This window comes from Salvelinus fontinalis, chromosome 28 (assembly GCF_029448725.1).
Source record: "Salvelinus fontinalis isolate EN_2023a chromosome 28, ASM2944872v1, whole genome shotgun sequence".
Classification (NCBI taxonomy): domain Eukaryota; kingdom Metazoa; phylum Chordata; class Actinopteri; order Salmoniformes; family Salmonidae; genus Salvelinus; species Salvelinus fontinalis.
In genome coordinates, this window is record NC_074692.1 from 24,758,793 (window position 1) to 24,774,150 (window position 15,358).

A 15,358-nucleotide genomic window follows, 5' to 3' on the forward strand; every position below is an offset into this window, starting at 1 on the left:
TTGTTCACAAGCTAAAATTGTCACTTTGAAGTCAGGGCTATAGGCCATTGAAGCGATTCTTAGGGCCTTCAGATCACTGCGTCCGCAGACCTGTTCTTCCAGTGCATATCCAGGCAGAGTTGTACCACTCAGGGCCTGTTCAATTTTACAGAGCGCTAGCCTAATCTTAAGCCATTCTCTCATCCGCAGAGCAGGAGAAAAACTCCCAGGTTTTGCCTGATAAAGGGGTTTGGGGCCACTGTCTGTGAATATCTTAACCGTAGAATCCCCCGGTTGGAACATGTAAGACATATGTCCCTCACTTGTACCCAAAACGTCTTTAAAACATTCTGGGGCTTCACACAGAACTTCCTCGAGGCTTTTGTCATTGGGTTCATGACATGAGACGCGTAGCACCCCGAGAATTGGCCTAGGAGACATAATTTTCTGTTTATTGTTCAGGGTTTATTTTAAAAAATCTTGTTAAGTGTTCTGGGGCCGCATGTCTTGTTCTGGGCTTTATTTATAATGCGTCTGCCAACCCCAATACCCCAGGACATTCGTGTTTCATAGACAACAGCCCTAAGGTCAATAAAACAGGGGGTGGGGAGCCATACTCTTTGAAATGTTCATCCCCCCCCAGTTCAAAGAGGTCCCTAGACATTAATCATCATGACAACTTCAAAGGCATTATATACATTTTTTCGGACTCACTCTAAGGCGTGAGAACAGGAACAGGGTGCCCATATATGGGAATAAGCACGTGATCACTTCCCGCCAGGATGTCCAAATATGGGCATGCACACGTCATCCGGACATAGGGTCATAAATCAAACGTTTAACGTGTGCCGTCTACTTTATTCTCTCTCTTGTGTGACAAAACTGCACATTTTAGAGTGGCCTTCATTGTCCCCAGCACAAGGTGCACCCCTGTAATAATAATGTTGTTTAATCAGGTTCTTCATATGCCACACATGTCAGGTGGATGGATTATCTTGGCAAACGAAAAACGTTCACTAATAGGGATGTAAACACGTTTATGCACAACTTTTGAGAGAAATAAGCTTTTTGTGCATTTGAAACATTTCTGGGATCTATTATTTCAGCACATGAGACATGGAACCAACACTTTACATGTTACGTTTATATATATTTTTTTGTACAGAATGGACATGAAACTTCTTACGATGGTCCAAAGGTCAGCCATGTTGGTCAGGGAGTTGGTCAACCATGGTTTGCCACTGCTGTGATAAGATATTGTGTGAAACAATGAATGTGAAGAAATGTTCTGCGCTGTATGTGAGTTAGCTAGCTAGCCAGACAGTTTTAGAGGAATGATTCTATTAATTTTCCAAATGAACTGCCAATATGCCAACATTCCATTCAAACAATGCAGTCAATCCACCGCCATAAACTGGCTCAAATCAGTTGAGGATAGTGTAACCCTTGATATTTTGGTGCTTTGAGAGGTAGAGTCCATATCTCTCTGATCTATGATACTAATGCACCTAGGTCCTACATTATGCAAATTAATTGTGCATGCGTTTTAGGCATGCTGCTAAGTCACATCATTGTTTCTTGCTTATCTTACATTTCTGTGCTTCAAAAACTTCATTTATATATATACACTGCTCAAAAAAATAAAGGGAACACTAAAATAACACATCCTAGATCTGAATGAATGAAATATTCTTATTAAATACTTTTTTCTTTACATAGTTGAATGTGCTGATAACATAATCACACAAAAATTATCATTGGAAATCAAATTTATCAACCCATGGAGGTCTGGATTTGGAGTCACACTCAAAATTAAAGTGGAAAACCCCACTACAGGCTGATCCAACTTTGATGTAAGGTCCTTAAAACAAGTCAAAATGAGGCTCAGTAGTGTGTGTGGCCTCCACGTGCCTGTATGACCTCCCTACAACGCCTGGGCATGCTCCTGATGAGGTGGCGGATGGTCTCCTGAGGGATCTCCTCCCAGACCTGGACTAAAGCATGCGCCAACTCCTGGACAGTCTGTGGTGCAACGTGGCGTTGGTGGATGGAGCGAGACATGATGTCCCAGATGTGCTCAATTGGATTCAGGTCTGGGGACCGGGCGGGCTAGTCCATAGCATCAATGCCTTCCTCTTGCAGGAACTGCTGACACACTCCAGCCACATGAGGCCCCCCAAAGAAATGCCACCCCACACCATGACTGACCCACCGCCAAACCTGTTATGCTGGAGGATGTTGCAGGCAGCAGAACGTTCTCCACGGCGTCTCCAGACTCTGTCACGTCTGTCACATGTGCTCAGTGTGAACCTGCTTTCATCTGTGAAGAGCACAGGGCGCCAGTGGCGAATTTGCCAATCTTGGGGTTCTCTGGCAAATGCCAAACGTCCTGCACGGTGTTGGGCTGTAAGCACAACCCCCACCTGTGGACGTCTGGCCCTCATACCACCCTCATGGAGTCTGTTTCTGACCGTTTGAGCAGACACATGCACATTTGTGGCCTGCTGGAGGTCATTTTGCAGGGCTCTGGCATTGCTCCTCCTGCTCCTCCTTGCACATGCTCTGGACACTATGCTGACAGACACAGCAAACCTTCTTGCCACAGCTCGCATTGATGTGCCATCCTGGATGAGCTGCACTACCTGAGCCACTTGTGTGGGTTGTAGACTCCGTCTCATGCTACCACTAGAGTGAGAGCACCGCCAGCATTCAAAAGTGACCAAAACATCAGCCAGGAAGCATAGGAACTGAGAAGTGGTCTGTGGTCACCACCTGCAGAACCACTCCTTCATTGGGGGTGTCTTGCTAATTGCCTATAATTTCCACCTGTTGTCTATTCCATTTGCAGTCAGTGTTGCTTCCTAAGTGGACAGTTTGATTTCACAGAAGTGTGATTGACTTGGAGTTACATTGTGTTGTTTAAGTGTTCCCTTTATTTTTTTGAGCAGTGTATATATATGTATTTTTTTACCAATGTCGAAAAGTCTGTATACATTCAATAAGTACATAAATAGACAATGATAACATATGCTAGGGGGTACAACAAATGACAGATTATACAAAGACCTTAAAAGAACCACACATATTGATTGTTTTAACAGCTTTCTTATTAGAAATATGTAGAATGGTCTTAATGTACTGCCCTAATTCCTTATAGAAAACACAGAAGAGTTGTTTTTATTAGTGAATTTACATTTATGAATATGAAATTTAGCCATTAGCACAATTAGATTTATGAGGTAAAATTTTTTTTCTTTATCTTTATTATGATTAAGGAAACCGAGCAGCACATTCTCCCATAACAAACACAAGTCATCAAGAATATTAACAATTATAAAACTGTGAATATCTTTCCATAATTGTTTTACATGTAGACAATGCCAAAATAAATGCAAAACTGTTTCTGGATGCTCAACACAAAAAGTCCAATCAATGTTAATATCTTTTTTGAGTTTCTTCAGGTAGTGATTCGCAGGGTAATAGTTATGGATCATTCTGAAAGAGACCTCTTTGACCTTGTTAACAAGCAAGTATTTGTGTGGTAATAAGCAGACTTTTTTTCCAACAGATATTGGTGACCAATGTATTCCAGTAACTTGTGACATAAGGAATGGATACAATTTCCCTTTGAAATAAAGCACGTATAGATCTGTTGTTCTGAGGGAGCGAGGAGAAACATATTTTCCCTATTGGAGAGTCAACTGGATTAAGCGAGTGTAGGTCAAAAAGGTGAGGTCTAGCTACACCTCTAAATAACATGAGAGTTCCAGATGGAATAGCATCAAAGACTATGGTGAACTCTCTAGGTGTTACAGGGATATTGTAACGAGATAAAAATGTCTCATAATTGAGTAACAATCCTTTTGCATTAAAAAGTTGACTCACCAGCAGGATATGATTATGATTATTATTTTTATATGATTATTTAAAAAATAAAGACTTGTTTCTATACAAAATGTCCTTAGTGTTCCAAATGAAATACCTATGCGGGGGAAAATTATGTTTATATATTAACGACCACGCTATGAATACTTGTCTATGAAAAGCAGATCATTTTGCAGGAATCTTTTCAATGTTATAGTTACAAAGTAACATAAAATTGAGGCCACCAAAACAGGAGAAGATATAATGAGGGATGAAATTCCAAATTCCCCCAAAAAATGTTTATCCCAATTTATCTTAAAAGTATTATTCAAAGTAGGAAAAACTAAAAAATTGAGACCACCATATTCATATGAGTTCATAACGACAGATTTCCTAATATAATGTGTGTGATTTTTCCAGATGAAGTTGAAAAGCACCTGGTCAACAGCTTTACCTATTTTGTTGTCAAGATATAGGGACTGGGCTGCATAAGTAAGTCTGGAGATACCTTCAGCTTTAGAAAGCAATACTCGACCTTTCAAGGAAAAATCCCTCTGCAACCAATTGTTACACTTCTTTTTGTTTTTTTCAATAATAGGTATAAAATTTAATGAGCATCTTTCCTGTTGATCCTTAGATATGGTAATCCCAACGTATGTTACTTTTTCCTTGACTGGAATATTGCATATAGAGGGTATCACACAGTCTTTAACAGCAAACAATTCACACTTATTAAGGTTTAGGCAAAAGCCAGATGCTTTGGAAAATATATTTATCACATCGACTGCTCTAGGAATCTGGTCAGCATCTTTCAAAAAGAGGGTTGTGTGATCTGCAAGTTGACTTATGATAATATCTCTGTCAGCAATAGAGATCCCTTTTATATTGCTGGATTTAACAGAACTTGTAAGAAGTTGGGTTGCAAGCAGGAAGAGGTAAGGCGAAAATTGGGCAAACTTGCCTAATTCCTCTTTTCAAATAAAATCTAGGAGAAGTGCCATGCTTTAATTTAATTGAACTGTTCCCATTCATATAAAGAGTTTTAATAGTACTACAAAATATTTCCCCAAAACAAAATTTCTCAAGGGAGAGAAATAGAAACTCATTCTCCACTGTATCGAAGGCTTTATAAAAGTCTAAGAAGACAATAAAACTATCTTTGAAGATTAAATCAGAATAGTCAGTAAGGTCTAACACCAGTCGGATATTATTAGATATATGTCTATTCCTCATGAAACCAGATTGGGTCTCTTCTATAATTGAGTCCAATACTGCCTTCATTCTTTTTGCTCATATTTTGTAGTCATTATTGAGCAGACAGATTGGACGCCAATTATCGAGTAGAAGCAAGTTTTTCTTGGGCTTAGGTATTAATGTAATCAGACTGAGTCAAATTGGGAGAGAGAGCATTATTTGTAATGTTTTCAGAAAATACCTCCAACAGAAATGGGGCGAACTGTTGAGAAAAAGTTTTTTTTATAAAACTCAACAGATATACCATCAGTCCCAGGATACTTATTATTTTTAAGGTGTTCAATAGAATAAATGATCTCTTCAACTATAATAGGGTCATCACACTGTTCCTTCTGAGCCTCCCCAATTGATTTCACATCCACCAGAGAGTCAAAAAAAGAGTTGAAGAAACCTCACAATACTTAGAACTATATAAATTCCTGTAGAAGTTGCAACTAAAGTTAGAGATTAATTTGGGATCATCTGTGATGAGACCATTAATATTTAATTGTTGAATTGTATTATTTTTAGAGTGTTATTTTTCTAACCTGAAAAAATAAGATTTTGTTCACCCTCTAGCCACTTCTTCCTAGATCTGACAAAGGCTCCCTCTGCTTTCAGTGTATACATATCACATATCATTTGTAGCTCAAACAGAACAGACTTGTTCTCCTCTGAGACACTTTCAACAGGCTTTTGAACAAGAGAGGTGATCTTTGTAATGACACTTTCTTCTTCAGCTCTCCTTGTCTTGGCAAGAAAACTCCCATATTTTTTTAAATATTTTCCAACCTCATACTATTACTGTGTGAATTGTCAGTTATAGCTTTGTTCTAAAAGTGTGTAATTAAATTGTTTATCTCCATCTTGACCAACTCATGTTTTACTAAAGAGCTATTAAGCTTCCAGTAGGATGCTCTGACAATGCCATCATCAGAGAAAAAGTTTCATGTCAATATAAATAGCACTATGATCAGTAAGGGGAGTGGCAAGGATGTTAACAGAAATACCCTGTTTATCAAAACATTTAGGCACCAGCCAAAAATCTATGTGATTGTCTGGAGCGTGCCCTATTACTCCAAGTGAAAGACTTGTCATTAGGAAACTGTACTCTCCAAATAGCCGGGCTAGATAATCTGGACCCTTTCTTTCTAAAACTATCTGCTGAAATTGTTACCACCCCTATTACTAGCCTCTTCAACCTCTCTTTCGTGTCGTCTGAGATCCCCAAAGATTGGAAAGCAGCTGCGGTTATCCCCCTCTTCAAAGGGGGGGACACCCTTGACCCTAACTGCTACAGACCTATATCTATCCTACCCTGCCTTTCTAAGGTCTTCGAAAGCCAAGTCAACAAACAGATTACCGACCATTTCGAATCACACCACACCTTCTCCGCTATGCAATCTGGTTTCAGAGCTGGTCATGGGTGCACCTCAGCCACGCTCAAGGTCATAAACGATATCGTAACCGCCATCGATAGGAAACAATACTGTGCAGCCGTATTCATTGACCTGGCCAAGGCTTTTGACTCTGTCAATCACCACATCCTCATTGGCAGACTCGACAGCCTTGGTTTCTCTAATGATTGCCTCGCCTGGTTCACCAACTACTTCTCTGATAGAGTTCAGTGTGTCAAATCGGAGGGTCTGTTGTCCGGGCCTCTGGCAGTCTCTATGGGGGTGCCACAGGGTTCAATTCTTGGACCGACTCTCTTCTCTGTTTACATCAATGATGTCGCTCTTGCTGCTGGTGATTCTCTGATCCACCTCTACGCAGACGACACTATTCTGTATACTTCTGGCCCTTCTTTTGACACTGTGTTAACAACCCTCCAGGCGAGCTTCAATGCCATACAACTCTCCTTCCGTGGCCTCCAACTGCTCTTAAATACAAGTAAAACCAAATGCATGCTCTTCAACCGATCGCTGCCTGCTCCTGCCCGCCTGTCCAACATCACTACTTTGGACGGCTCTGACTTAGAATATGTGGACAACTACAAATACCTAGGTGTCTGGTTAGACTGTAAACTCTCCTTCCAGACCCACATCAAACATCTCCAATCCAAAGTCAAATCTAGAATCGGCTTCCTATTTCGCAACAAAGCATCCTTCACTCATGCTGCCAAACATACCCTTGTAAAACTGACCATCCTACCAATCCTCGACTTCGGTGATGTCATTTACAAAATAGCCTCCAAAACCCTACTCAATAAATTGGATGCAGTCTATCACAGTGCCATCCGTTTTGTCACCAAAGCCCCATATACTACCCACCACTGCGACCTGTACACTCTCGTTGGCTGGCCCTCGCTTCATACTCGTCGCCAAACCCATTGGTTCCAGGTCATCTACAAGACCCTGCTAGGTAAAGTCCCCCCTTATCTCAGCTCGCTGGTCACCATAGCAGCACCTACCCGTAGCACGCGCTCCAGCAGGTATATCTCTCTAGTCACCCCCAAAACCAATTCTTCCTTTGGACGCCTCTCCTTCCAGTTCTCTGCTGCCAATGACTGGAACGAACTACAAAAATCTCTGAAACTGGAAACACCTATCTCCCTCACTAGCTTTAAGCACCAGCTGTCAGAGCAGCTCATAGATTACTGCACCTGTACATAACCCATCTACAATTTAGCCCAAACAACTACCTCTTTACCTACTGTATTTATTTATTAATTTATTTTGCTCCTTTGCACCCCATTATTTCTGTCTCTACTTTGCACTTTCTTCCAATGCAAACCAACCATTCCAGTGTTTTTTTTAGTTTTTATTTTACTTGCTGTGTTGTACTCACTTCGCCTCCATGGCCTTTTTATATTTTTATTTATTTATACATATATCTGTTTGCCTTCACCTCCCTTATCTCACCTCACTTGCTCACATTGTATATAGACTTATTTTTTTATTTTTTTCACTGTATTATTGACTATATGTTTGTTTTTACTCCATGTGTAACTATGTGTTGTTGTATGTGTCGAACTGCTTTGCTTTATCTTGGCCAGGTCGCAATTGTAAATGAGAACGTGTTCTCAATTTGCCTACCTGGTTAAATAAAGGTTAAATAAAAAATAAAAAAAATAAAAAAAAAATATCTCTAATATCAAACCTTTCCATAAACTGCCTCAAACTTGTATTCATAGAAGTGGACTGTCCCGGAGGCCATCTATCAATTAAATTATTCGGAGAAATATTAAAATCCCCACCTACTATAAGTAAAGCATTCGGGAACTTGGTTACAGTGCTGGTGCCAGCTGCTGCTGCTGACGTCACGGAGCTGAACCGTTTGTCGCGTGTTGCTGCTGGATTCGTCGAGCTGACCTATCTGCATGTGATCTTGGCGATGAATTCTGCTTTGGTCTTTGCCATTGAGCTGAGGACTGAAAGTGACTGACTGTGAATTAACTCTATTCCTCCTTAATATTAGGTGGCCCACGCGAGATAACTCTTAACGTGTGCAAACATTATTTTTTACCCATTTATTTATATTATTTCAACAGTTCCGGTACTGCTCAGGGTTATTCATTGTTGAGTGAAATGTATGTGAAAAATATAAATGTATGTTGGGATGTCAATTTTCTAACTCCTATTCACCAAAGAACATTCAAACGACTTTGTTGTCTGCTGAGTTGAGGAACGAGCAGACCTTAATATAAGAACCTCTTTAGGCATTTCATTAGGATAATTGAAGGGTCACAATAGGACTTAGATAAATTGTAAGTGCAACAAGTACTGATATTGTATCATAATATCACTCACAGCGTTCCAAGAAAACATCTGAGACATGTATGGTCTGTTTACAGATATTTTAGAGGCTATTTATACATAATTGTTTTATAAAACCCGTATAAACTGTATTTATAATTATATAGCAATATTTTATGTTTAATATTATTCAATTACACAATTTCTTATATATCACGTCTTACTTTTATTTTCCTGCACAAGTAAACGCAGGAAATGCATCACCTTTGTCTCTACTGCCATTCATTCCAATTAGACTGGTTTTGGATTTCTCCTTGACCAAAATGTATTCATTATGGAATTTGGGGGATTATGACATGGCCCCTTTGTTAATTTAATAGCATCTCTATGTCGAGGACATCCAGGTGCTCTGTGGTAGATCGTCGTTGTCCTCAGTATTATCACAGAGGTTCTAAACTCAGAGGCGCAACATCGCAAGACTTCCGGGAAATGATTGAGAAAGATGCCGAACAGACCAGGCCGGGGTTTGGGATTTGAGACGTCAATGAGACAAGTGAAAGATTCTTCCTTAGTTGTTAATTTTCTCGAAATCTAAAGGTACAACATAGATTCGAGCCAATGTCTTAAGTATCTGAACATGTTATTACTCCGACGTTGTGAAAGTGACAAACAACCGTTTAAATTATTCCTCAAAAACAACTTTATATTGAAGGAGTGCCTTTGATTTCACGGCATGCACACGCGCAGTTCGATGCAAGACGACAGTTAAGTATTTGTGCGCATGAGTTTAGTTAGCCAACGTCGCCAACAACTGTGTTCGAGATTTCTATTGGAGATGTTGTAGTTGCCTCTCACGTATCTGCGGTAGGCTACATTGTTGCCATGGTGAGGGATTTGTCTTTAACACTGTTGTCTCTGCGTCATTACTGACTGCTGCGTGTTGACTGGGATATTAGGTCTAGCTAGAGTTGGTTTGAAGTCTGGAGTATTTTATAAAGGTAATATTTGGCAGAAAAGCTCTAAAACAGATTCTAACCATTGTGTTTATTTAGGCTAGTGAATGTTAGCTGTAGTTGTAGGAACAGTGCCGTTTAGTTATCATCAGTCGTCAATGAATGCATCGATATCTTTTGTTAGCTAGCTAACGTTCGCTAACGACTGCTTTTTCTCTAAACTTGCAACAGTAGGTCATGATCAGCGTGTAACAGTATTTTCTAACTGGCATTACATTTTTTGCTTAAATGATAACGTTACTTTCTGAAATGTGAATTCAGTGAAAAACCTATTCGAGTAGCTAACTAGATAGCTCAATTGTGAATATCTTTCGTCTCTGTCTCGCAACAGCCACAGGTGTTCAGTGATGTGCGAGGGTCCATCCATGATATCTGGGCCCATACCCCCAGATCCTTCCCTTTCCCCCGAATACTACAAACGTCCTGCATCTGGTAAGATAGCTAAAATGTACAGCATTTTAAAATCCCAATAATTGTTGGTACAGCATGTCACACGGTGTCTTCCGTACTTCCTTATCCCAGCCAGGGGTCGTCTGGAGGGGAACGCTCGTGGGACCCCAGCCCTTCTCTCTGGTCCCCTGACCCCGGACCCTGTGTTGTACCCAGGCTGCTACAGCGCCCGTGCCCCTCAGCACCCCCGCATCGGCCCTAATGCCACACACATTCTGGAGAGGGGCCAGAGAGGGGTGGTGGGGGCCCTGCTAAGACTGGAGGGGGTCTCCCTCAGTCCCAACCCCTCTAAGCACAGTAAGTCCAACACCTACTGTTTCGTGGTAACCACAGGCCAACATCATCTTCCACTTAACTTGCCAAATTCAAAGCCACATGTGTGGTTGTAGTGGATGGACTGTTTGTCATTGTAGTACATAGCATGCAAGGGTGGTGACTGTCATTTACTATACAGGAAAATACTTTTAAAAGTTTCAACAGAAACAATATGGGACTGTTACCTTTCTCTCATTCCCGGTATTCTCTGTTTGTCCCACAGAGCAGCTGGTGCGTGACTACGGAAAGGAGAACGTGCGTCGGCTGAGGGAGATCCAGAGACGCTGCAGAGAGCAGGAGGCACAGAGGGAACACTCCCGTCCCGTCCCGGTCAAAGCCCTGTGGAGCTCCCCTAAATACCAGGACATCCCCTCCAGGGTCATGGCCCAGCTACAGGTGAGGGGGACTGGGAGATAGGCAGCCTTTTGTTTAGTGCACTGGGGGCTTCCACACCAAGCATAGACCTGTGCCAGTTAGTTCAAATTATAAGGATGTCCAGGGATGCTGTGCCCTCTTCCTATAACAAACCAGGGCACCACCATTAGTGTGGTATTTTTGTAATAATGTGGGATCGATTCTACATGGCTTCCTCTCTCTCTCTCTCTTCCTTCTGCAGGAGACCAGCCCTCCTATGAAGCCAGAGTGTCAGAACTTTTTAAAAGCACATTCTATCTGTGGCTCTGCTGGCCCCCCGAGACTAAAGCGGGCTCTCTCACCCTCCCCAAGACCAAGCTGTTTCCCGTCGCCGCCCCCCTCACCTCGCTCAGCCTCCCAAAACCATACAGAGAAACAGAGTTTACAGGTGAGATAGGCACATTAAAATAGCCCAGGCTGACTGAATTAATGGATGTACTCCAACTGAAATGTAAACATTTATTCCTCCAATCAGTGTGTATTTTAGCTGTGTATTTGCACATCTACCTCCAAACCTTGCCCTCTATGGTTGGAACCTCCACAGCTGAAGGTTGAGACATCTTTTTATTCAACTTCCATTTACCTCCAAATGTGGCTGAGCAGAATATCTCTTCTGTCTGTTTTCACCTATTACCAATATCAAAAATAAATGTGGTATGATTATTTTATGATGTGCTATGCTCTGAGCCCAAATGCAAACTTAATTAATTAGTATATTCTGTTGCAGGTGCAGGGCAGGATGGTGGACTTTGTGAGCCACAATGCACAGGCTGCAGGGAAGACAGTCCTCCGTCGCTCCCAGTCATTGACCAACCTGAGGAACAGTCAGCCCCTGCCCAGCGCCATCAAGGGACAGGTGCCTCAGTAGTAAGTACACTGAACCAATATACATTACCCTCTGTAACTGCACTGAACAAAAAGTCTATCTTGCATTCAAAAGTGGAAGTCACTGGAAGTAGCAAATCTTCACTCCAGATCCAATAATTCTGCCTCGTTAACAAACCATACTTTTTCTGACACTATAAATCATTCTCTCTATCTATCAGCCTTGAGGAGCGGAAGGAGCAGTGGCGACGGGAGGAGGAGGAAAAGAGGAGGAGTATTCCTGATCCATCCATCCCAGCTGGTCACACCCTGATGCCAGAGAGGGAGAGACAGGAGACCCTGGAGTCACTCAAAGAGAGTAGGTATTTTACCACAAGCACTTTTACATGATTTGTCTTATACCTATTATTTTTCAAGTTGCTTAGTATGTATACATCAGCTCAAATAGATGGTATTTACTATTGAAAAGATGCTGTGTATTTGTGTTGAACGTTCAGACCAAGATGGATGCTCTTATTTATTCTTTCTCTTTCGTCTCTCTCTCTGTCTCTCTTCTTCTAGCCCATCGGTCTCTGGTGAGTGAGCTGCTGTCTCTTCCAGTCAGAGCCGACTCTCTGGGTGTCCGTTCCCGTCGTGCTCAGCTGGACCGCAGGCTCTCTGAGGTGGAGGAGGCCATCAAGATCTTCTCCAGGGACAAAGTCTACATCAAGACTGACTCTTAACACAAGAGGAGGCCTGCCTGGATCTTATTCACTAGGCAAGATCATGGGAGAAAACATTCTGAAGCCTGGGAGACACTATTTGAACTTGTTCCATGAAGGCTCTTTTTATTTTTTGTTCTCTCCTTTATGTGCCTACTGAATGTGATCCTGCAGTCTGAGGCTGCTGGGAAATAGCCTAGACTCTAGAGCTATTATTAGTGTAATTTACAAAGAGGGGAAATTGTAAAATGAAGTGATTTATTTCTCCTGTGACACTAAGCAGGTTGCATTTACTAGTGCTTGACTACCAATGGCCTACTACTGAATGTATTGTAATAATAATACATTACAAACAAGAATCTCAAATTCCCTTGAAAACAAATGTAGGGATCTGGCAGTTCATGGTTGATGGTCTTTCACAGCTTCAGATGTAGAGGCATTTGGGAAAGGCAGTCAGTAGCAGTAGCTTGAGCAGAAGGAGCATCGACGATACAGACCGGCAGGGAGAACGTCAGTCAGATACTTTTCTTAGGAGGGCAATTAGGCAGCCCTACTGTAAACCAAGCACTTCTGTTGGCAGAGAATGTACATACCTTCACTGTAGTTGGTGCGTGTAATGCCCATTTTAGCTGACTCAGAATCATATCAACTTGGAACTGGCACACATGTGATGTTTCTCAGTTACATCCAAAGTGGGTTTATTGTTTGGCATTTGTCATTGACTGTGACTGTAATGAAGTAATTAGGTGTGTAGTACTTGAATTCTAGTTTTGTATTTCATTAAACTTTGAGGGTGTTTTATGGACGAGGACCAGACTCCTCTATATAGCACTCAAACAATTGTGTCCGACCTCTATTTTCAGTCCTTTTTTATGTGTGTACCATATTCGCATAATACTACCCGCTCACTGGTCTACTTTCAACCAAAAATTGTTATTTATCTCTTGCTATTTCTGTGTTCTGTCACGCACGCCCTGCTCCCTCGTAGTAGAGTTCATTGCTCGTCTACCCTCCCCTGTTAATATTAAAAGCTAGCAGGCTGCAGAGGCAGTTTTAGCTAGCTACATTACTTGCAAGAAAGTAAAATAATAATACAGCATACTTTTGAAAAAAGCTGGAATAGAGATGAGTAAAAGTAAAGCGCCACAGGAAACCCCAAACGAGGGAATAACAGACTTTCTTACAGGTAAATCAAGGGGCGTGCTAGCTACTAGCTAACGACACCTGGCTAGCACATAGGTTAGCTAGTCATCACAGTCATCATAGTACCTTCTTTTCTAGCTACCTTAATTTGCAAGCAATAGGTTAAGCAGATTGACATATTACTAGCTAGTATGTAAAACACGAATATAAACGTATTTCATTATTTAAAACTAGTTGCAGTCCTCGTAACGTTTAGTTAGCTAATAGCTGTGTCAAACGTAATTGAAACCCTTTGCACAGCCTGTTAACGTCAGGTAAAACGTCAGCCTCTGTGGTGATCATGGCTAATAGCCTGTGAAACCAACCAATATTCTGTTAGTTTCTTCAATATGCGAAGTCTGAGTGAGTATGATTCTATATTTGTTTCTTACACTCCCAGAATTGCCCAACTATGAGAGGAATGTCTTTTTCTTCTTCTTCTTGTCAATATGGGGGCGCTGTTTTCACTTTGTAAAAATTCTTTCCCAAATTAAACTGCCTCATACTCAATTCTTGCTCGTAGAATATGCATATTATTATTACTATTGGATAGAAAACACTCTAGTTTCTAAAACCGTTTGAATTATATCTGTGAGTAAAACAGAACTCAAGTTGGAGCAAACTTCCGGTCAGGAAGTGAGAAATCTGAAATCGGGCACTCTGTTCTAGGGTCAGTTTATTAATTTGCATGTATTCTATTGGTCAACATGCACTGCATACGCCTTCCCCTAGATGTCAGCAAGCAGTGAGAATTGGAATGGAGTTGCTAGGCAGATCTGAGGCCATATAAAGGGTCTTGGGATGTGGGGTGCACTCTTTTCAACGTTCGCCATGACGCGAGACAGACCTGGATGGCATTCTGGAAAGCTCTCGTTATAGGCCTTAGATATATCCGGCTCTGATTTTATTCGATATAGGTGTTAAAAACGTAATAATGTAGTTATTTTAAACCGAGTTATATCATTTTATATCAGTATATTGCGATTTTCCGAATTTTCTTTGTGCTGCGTATTGAAGAGTTGGACATGTCTGGGCCACATAGCTAATGTTTGCTGCTAATTCCTAAACTGAAGACTACATTCTACAGCCGGAGCAACGATTATTCTGGACAAAGGACAACTTGACCAAGATTCTGATGGAAGCTCATCAAAAAGTAAGAACTATTTATGATGTTAATTCGTTGTTCTGTTGAAAAATGTAAAACTACTATTCCGCCATTAATTTCGGTGCGGTCTTGCTTTAACGCACGCTGTATGTCGTAGTAACGTTAATTTAAAAAATCTAACACAGCGGTTGCATTAAGAACTAATGTATCTTTCATTTGCTGTCCAACCTGTATTTTTTAGTCAAGTTAATGATTAGTTATTGATTAGATTAGGTGCCTCTCCCAAGATTTCTCCCGACATTTTCTTTGCAGCTTGGCTACTATTCTCATTGTATAACCACGATTTGTGCCGCTAAATATGCACATTTTCGAACAAACAATATATGTATTGTATAATATGATGTTATATGACTGTCATCTGATGAAGTTTTGAGAAGGTTAGTGAAAAATGTAATATCTTTTGCTGGCTTATTCGCTATCGCTAACGTGCATGAATCAATGCTGCTGTGTGGTTGGCTATTGTAGTAAGCTAATATAATGCTAAATTGTGTTTTCGCTGTAAAACACTTAAAGAATCTG

The 15,358-nt window shown here is 41.0% G+C and overlaps 1 protein-coding gene across 4 annotated transcripts; it reads left to right on the forward strand.

Moving 5' to 3' along the window:
* Positions 1-9,075: 9,075 nt before the first annotated feature.
* Positions 9,076-13,342, forward strand: enkd1 (enkurin domain containing 1). 4 transcript variants are annotated; one of them, XM_055887268.1, is made up of 8 exons: positions 9,076-9,371; positions 10,119-10,219; positions 10,310-10,534; positions 10,776-10,948; positions 11,169-11,354; positions 11,694-11,833; positions 12,013-12,149; positions 12,353-13,342. In XM_055887268.1, the coding sequence occupies exons 2-8, from the start codon at positions 10,135-10,137 to the stop codon at positions 12,511-12,513; spliced, it is 1,107 nt and encodes a 368-aa protein (XP_055743243.1). In that variant the 5' UTR covers positions 9,076-9,371; positions 10,119-10,134; the 3' UTR covers positions 12,514-13,342. The 4 variants fall into 4 exon arrangements, with proteins under 4 accessions (XP_055743243.1, XP_055743244.1, XP_055743241.1 ...); XM_055887269.1 differs by lacking the exon at positions 9,076-9,371 and adding an exon at positions 9,502-9,638; XM_055887266.1 differs by lacking the exon at positions 9,076-9,371 and adding an exon at positions 9,503-9,659.
* Positions 13,343-15,358: the final 2,016 nt, after the last annotated feature.

What these genes read in the sequence shown, in the direction of transcription:
- enkd1 (XM_055887268.1), top strand. Translation starts at nt 10,135, where the DNA reads ATGTGCGAGGGTCCATCCATGATATCTGGGCCCATACCCCCAGATCCT. An exon ending in CTACAAACGTCCTGCATCTG is followed by an intron (nt 10,220 to 10,309) that starts GTAAGATAGCTA and finishes TCCTTATCCCAG; the next exon opens with CCAGGGGTCGTCTGGAGGGG. An exon ending in CCTGGAGTCACTCAAAGAGA is followed by an intron (nt 12,150 to 12,352) that starts GTAGGTATTTTA and finishes CTCTTCTTCTAG; the next exon opens with CCCATCGGTCTCTGGTGAGT.